The sequence below is a fragment of the Hemicordylus capensis genome, chromosome 4, assembly GCF_027244095.1.
Source record: "Hemicordylus capensis ecotype Gifberg chromosome 4, rHemCap1.1.pri, whole genome shotgun sequence".
NCBI classification, from domain to species: Eukaryota; Metazoa; Chordata; class Lepidosauria; order Squamata; family Cordylidae; genus Hemicordylus; species Hemicordylus capensis.
The window spans coordinates 171,074,658-171,081,385 of record NC_069660.1 but is presented as its reverse complement, the minus strand read 5'-3'; the positions used below and the strand labels follow the sequence as shown (position 1 = coordinate 171,081,385).

The window sequence follows — 6,728 nt, the reverse complement described above, 5'->3', positions numbered from 1 at the left end:
CTTTTGACAGAGATAAGACTCCAGAATACAGGATAACTTCGTTAATGGCAGGTCCAGCACCCACAGTTTCATCTACCCGACCGCAGTATACCTGGAAAAAAATCAGCATAAAAAGGGTTAAATCCTCATATCCATGGGTAGACAGAAATGACCTCGGAGGCACTATGTAGCCTCTTGTGTGTTTTGTTGTTGTTTTACGAACGTTGTTTCAATTCAGTAATTTGACATTTGATACAATTTGCTCTTTTACATTTATTTGTTTGGTCTTAACTCGTTTTTCTAATAGGCAAAATCATACAAAGGTCCAACGGGGTGGTTGCTCAGTTATCTGATGATGGTCAAATGTATGTTTATGGTATTGGGGCATGGAATGCTGAGGCCAGAGGGAGGGGAAGGATGTGAAGAGAGTGGAATATGAGGGGAAAGAGCTATTGAGATGTGTCAGTTTAGTCAGTTGGGCTTAGGATGGTGCGGGAGAAGGATAGTTGTGGTAGGAATATTAAAGTTGAAATAGGTTAGGATCTCATTTAATATATATTTGAAGTGGAGTCTGAGAAGTAAGTGTCACCTTAAGGAGCCAGCGTGGTTTAGTGGTTAGAGTGCTGGACTAGGACTGGGGAGACCCGAGTTCAAATCCCCATTCAGCCATGATACTTGCTGGGTGACTCTGGGCCAGTCACTTTTCTCTCAGCCTAACCTACTTCACAGGGTTGTTGTGAGGAGAAACCTAAGTATGTAATCCACTGCTCTGGGCTCCTTGGAGGAAGAGCGGGGTATAAAAATGCTAAATAAATAAATAGATAGATAGATAGATAGATAGGCTCAGCGAGGAAATGCTTGACTAACAAGCAGAAGGTTGCCAGTTCAGATCCCCGCTGCTACTATATCAGGCAGCAGCGATATAGGAAGATGCTGAAAAGCATCATCTCATACGATGCGGGAGGAGGCAATGGCAAACCCCTCCTGTATTCTATCAAAGAAAACCACAGGGCTCTGTGGGTGCCAGGAGTCGAAATCAACTTGATGGAACACTTTACCTTTTACCTGAAAAGTAAGAAGCTTGCATGCAGAAAGTTCCAAGTCCCCCGCCCCCCAACATCTACAAGATATAGCTGAGAGAGATGCCTTGCCTTTTCCTTGGAGAAGTCACTGCCAGTGTATGCAATATTGAGCTAGATGGACCAATAGTCTGACTCGATACAAGGCAGCTTCCTATGGTCACTATGTAAGAATCATGTGTTTAATTTACTGCTTTTGTGACAATAAATAGGTTAGGATAGGTTATGCATTGTGACCTGTTCTTTCTGAGAACTACACACCTAAGGCTTCAGCTGCTAGGGAGCAAGTGATATTCTCAGAAAGAGGAAAGTTATATATCTTTAATCAGTTTCAATAGCCTTTTAAAAATGACTTTATAGAGTCAAACTATGCACTAATGGGAGATGAAAGGGTTTTTGTTGTTGTTATCAAAAAGCAGCATTCTCTAATATGCAAATAACATAATGTGTGATTTGGTTACAGACAACAGTCTGATCTGATCTCCTCAAAAATTGGGCCATTGCATGTAATGGTTTCCATGCTGAATACTGATGTGAAATGTTTATCTAAGTGCCTGGTGGGAGAGGTACACACACACATTCTTTCATTATTCTATTGCAGCACTAGACCAGTAAGCTTCCAAGTTCAGCCTATGTCTTCAGTATTCTCTATGACTGATGTATAATATTAATATACAAATAAAATAAAATAAATGGTTTTTAAAGTGGTTTGTATCAAAAATTTAAACTTTTAATTATTTTTAATTTTGGCTGTGAGCCAGCTTGAGCAATTTGGATTGGGCACTATACTAATTAAATAAATTAAAATTAAAAAGTAGTTTCTGTATTTCCTTATGTGTTTCAAGTTAAAAAGGAAAGAAATAGGCAGGCCATAGTATCTGAAGATATACCTTCTATCAACATCTTTAAATAATTAATTATAAAGTGTCTATATCTGTACATTCTCTGAAGCACTGTGGGAGGATGCATATAGCCGTTGTATTTTCTACTTTGTTTCTCCTCCAGTTCATTCATTTTCCCATTTCCCTCCAACACACTGCCACCAACAGGATTTTGTGTCACAGGAGGTGATGATGGATGGGTCAGAGAAAATGCAGGACTTCTGTATGCCTCATAGCATATAAAGGTTGAAGCACTGTTTCCATGTGCATACCTGGCCACTTTGATAAGAAGTAGTTTGTTCCTTCCTTCCTTGCTTCCTTCCTTCCTTCTTTCTGTTTTAATGTGCAATAAATCTCTCATCCTAATTACAGGGACTTATGAATTCAGCCACACAGACAAGGGAAGCAAAACCTCTAAACTCTATTAACACAAGTATTTTAGTATAACTAGATTCCAGATGGAATGCAATGCACACTGCTATGATTCATTGGTTTTAAAAGGTTGTGGATCTGTCAGTCCATTAGAGCCCTGAAGCTCTGTGGTTCAGTCTTTAACTAGAAAGGATTTTCAAATAAATAAATAAAGGAAATAGAATATATGAGGACAAAAATATCAGAGTAATTTTACAGCAAAAATCACTTGCAGTTTTGGGTTGAGACCCTGGGTGTCACTGTTCACCAACAAGGAGAAATAATTTAGGAAGAAGATACAGCTAGCCCAGCTTTGCAAATCTGGAATCCACAAGCACAAAATCTGAGAGTGGACTTGAACAGACATTACAGGGAGTTGAAGAGACGCAATTTTACCTTCAAGAACAAAGCAGTTGAGCCAGAACTGGTGGACTTGCTGAAAAGGAAAGTCAGAAATGCAGATGCTGTGGAGCTGCAAAGGAGGAGTCCTGCAATATCTAATCATGGGGTTCATTTGGAAGGCAGTTTCTGGACAGATCCACTATTCCATTCCTGAAGAAATGCAGAAAGGCTCTTTTGTGGGGAATATTGCAAAGGAACTAGGAATGGATGGAAAGCATCTTTCAGATCGTGAACTCAGGATTCTTACCAGGTCAGGTATGGTCCAGTATTTTGCCTTGAATTACAACAGTGGCCATTTACAAACTTCTGAAAGAATAGACAGAGAGGAAATCTGTGGACAGTCAGTAAAATGCATCTTAAATTTTCAGGTTATTGTTGAGAGTAAAAGAAAACTTTATAGTGTTGAAGTAGAAATCACAGATATAAATGATAATGCTCCTCACTTTCCTCCAGAAGAACAGGAACTGAAAATCAATGAAATATCTACAGAGGGCTCTCGGTTTCCTCTACCTGAAGCTCAAGATCCAGATCTGGGAATAAATTCTATAAAGAGTTACCAACTCACAGGCAGTGACCATTTTTCTCTAGAAGTACAAATGGGAGAGAATGGTGCCAGACATGCAGAACTGGTGCTGGCAAAATATCTGGACAGGGAACAGCAATCTGTTTATGAACTGATCCTCACAGCTACCGATGGGGGGGATCCAGTAAGATCTGGCACTGCTCAAATCCAAGTTATTGTTTTAGATACAAATGACAATGCACCAATTTTTATGCAACCTGTCTATGAAGTAAGTACTGAAGAGAATATTCCTAAAGGGTCAACAGTCTGTATAGTTAGAGCCACTGATCTTGATGAAGGAATCAATGGAGAAGTGAAATATTCGTTCAGAAAAAATACAAAGAAAGACTCTCAAATGTTCTTTTTAAATTCAACTAGTGGTACAATAACACTTATGGGGAACTTGGACTTTGAAGTATCATCTTCATATGAGTTTGAGGTGCAGGCCGAGGACATTGGAGGACTCTTTGACAGGGCAAAAGTCGAGATCATTGTTACAGATCTGAATGACAATGCACCTGAATTAACAGTTACGTTTCTCACTAATTCCATATACGAGAACTCACCAGGTGGAACAGTTATCGCTATTTTAAATGCAGAAGATCAAGATTCTGGAATTAATGGGGAAATCACATGCTCAGTACCCAGAAATGTCCCTTTTACACTGAAAAAATCCTTGAATAATTTTTATAATTTGATAACAACTGGAGACCTTGACAGGGAACAGGTTTCAGACTACAATATCACAGTTACAGTTACTGATCATGGGACTCCTTCTCTTTCTGCAGCCACAGTAATTGCACTTCACATTTTAGACACAAATGATAATCCACCTCTCTTTGAAGAATCAGGTTATACTTTCTACTTTGCTGAAAATAACCACAGAGGAGCCTTGATCTTTTATTTAAAAGCAAATGATCTTGACTGGGCAGATAACTCCAGAATAATATATTCCATCATTGGAGGGCAGATGAGTGACTCTCTTCTCTCTTCCTATCTCTCCATTAATTCTGAGACAGGAGCTGTCTATGCTTTGCAATCCTTGGATTATGAAGACTTTCATGAGATTCAGTTCCAGGTCAAAGCTCAGGATGGAGGCTCCCCACCACTCAGCTCCAACGTCTCTGTGACTCTCTTCATCCTCGATCAGAATGACAATACTCCAGAAATCCTGTATCCTTCCCCTCCCACTGATGGCTCCACTGGAGTGGAACTGGCCTCTCGCTCCTCTGAGCCAGGCTATATGGTCACTAAGGTGGTGGCCGTGGATGCAGATTCTGGCCAGAATGCCTGGCTCTCCTACCAGCTGATCAAGGCCACAGAGCCAGGGCTCTTCACTGTGGGACTCCATACTGGAGAGATCAGGACAGCCCGTTTCTTTCTGGAGAAGGATGCCCTCAAACAAAGCCTGGTGGTTTTAGTGAAGGACAATGGGCAGCCGCCTCTCTCCGCCTCAGTCACTGTCACTGTGGTGCTGGCTGACAGCATCCCTGAAAGCCTCTCAGATCTCAGCAGCATCTCAGCTCCTGTGCAATCTCAGTCCAGTCTCACCTTCTACCTTGTAGTTGCTGTGGCTTTTGTCTCCTGCTTGTTCTTCACCTTCCTCCTTGTGTTATTGGCCCTTAGACTTCGCAGCTGGAAAAAATCACAGTTGTTTGAGTCAGGAAGTGTGCATTTCAATGGTGTTCCCGTCTCACAGTTTGTGGGTATTGATGGAGTCCGAGCATTTCTTCAGTCTTATTGCCAGGAAGTTTCTCTTACTGCAGGATCTAGGAAAAGTCACTTTACCCCCTCCAAAAGGGAGTATTCCAGTACTTTGACCAATCAACAGACTTCTGAGGTAAAGGATCTTATCCTATCTGACGAGGATTTGAACAGTGGTGATCAAATCAGAATCCAGGTGAGCTAATTTTTTAACCTTATCTTACATTCTGTAGTATACATATACATTTTCCATTAATTTTTTCTTTTAAACCATTCCCAAAGTAATGTAGCATAGTGGTTTCCATTTCATTCCAAATAAGTTCCAAGTGGATATGCAATACTTATTGCAGAATGCTTCCTTTTGATTTCACATACTCTCCCCATTACATCTCTGGGAAGCTTTTCATAATTATATTATTCAATAATAAACTGATATTCTGATTCTCCTTTCCAAACACCATGTTTACATACAAGGCTGTACAGGTAATTTGTTTGCAGTCGTCCCAGATAATAAATAGGCATGCACTGTTTCATATGCCTCACAGTCTGGTTGAAAACTGGCTTTAAAACAACAACACGTTGCATTGTGTTATTAATGTTTTATCTTGCTTTTAATGTTTGGATTGTACTGGTATTCATCTTTGAGATGGAAAAGTGGGGTATAGGTGATTGGAAATAAATACATATTTGGGTTATATATGTTGTTGGTCATGCCATTTAAATATTTTTTAAAGATTTTTTAAAATTAAAATTCCCTAGGCACCTGTCCTATTTTTATGACTATATCTCTGGCTTTATTTAATAGACATATTTGTAGGAAGGAGTTAGAAGAATACTTATTCTTTTAGATGCTTGAGTAATAAAGAAACTAGAAGGCTTTCCTTTTCTTGTCCATCTTGTGGCCCCATAGAAAACGTATTTGATATCAAGAGCCTGATTCTTCACAACTTGATCTCTGAATAGTAAATAAACCAGATAGAGGTTTATAAAGTGAACTTTCTGCCCCACAAGTCAGTCCTGAAATGCTTCACCACCCATAAAAATGTTCAAGCTTCTTTTTCAATGGCAGAATACATCTTCTCTGATGCAGTAAGCACTCTGGATGCAAAGCCTGTAACTTCCCTGCCCCTTTTTGCTGGGTCAAGTCAGCACCCAAACCATACTCAGAAGCTTCAGTGGTTACAAAAGTGTGCCTGTCGGTGTGGAGAAAGTGGAGAGAGAGAAATTATTTTCCCTCTCACACAACACTAGAACCAGGGGTCACTCCATGAAATTGATTGCCAGGAGCACTAGGACCAACAAACGGAAGTACTTTTTCACACAACGCGTGATCTACTTGTGGAACTCTCTGCCACAGGATGTGGTGACAGCCAACAACCTGGATGGCTTTAAGAGGGGTTTGGATGGCTTCATGGAGGAGAGGTCTATCAATGGCTACTAGTTGGAGGGCTGTGGGCCACCTCCAGCCTCAAAGGCAGGATGCCTCTGAGTACCAGTTGCAGGGGAGTAATGGCAGGTGAGAGGGCACGCCCTCAACTCCTGTCTGTGGCTTCCAGCGGCATTTGGTGGGCCACTGTGCGAAACAGGATGCTGGACTAGATGGGCCTTGGGCCTGATCCAGCAGGTCTGTTCTTATGTTTCTTATGTGTCAAAAGAAGTGAGTGTAGGGCTTTCAGCAATGGCCAGTTTGATAGTCTGTAAACTAGCCTT

The 6,728-nt window shown here is 40.7% G+C and overlaps 1 protein-coding gene across 1 annotated transcript; it reads left to right on the top strand.

Annotated features, from left to right (window-relative positions):
• Positions 1-2,677: 2,677 nt before the first annotated feature.
• On the top strand, positions 2,678-5,223 carry LOC128322885 (protocadherin gamma-A8-like). Its single transcript, XM_053245041.1, has one exon. It carries the CDS (start codon positions 2,806-2,808, stop codon positions 5,221-5,223), a length of 2,418 nt encoding a protein of 805 aa, XP_053101016.1. The 5' UTR covers positions 2,678-2,805.
• The last annotated feature ends 1,505 nt before the right edge of the window (positions 5,224-6,728 follow it).

Coding starts and splice junctions, on each gene's coding strand:
- LOC128322885 (XM_053245041.1), top strand. CDS start 2,806: ATGCAGATGCTGTGGAGCTGCAAAGGAGGAGTCCTGCAATATCTAATC.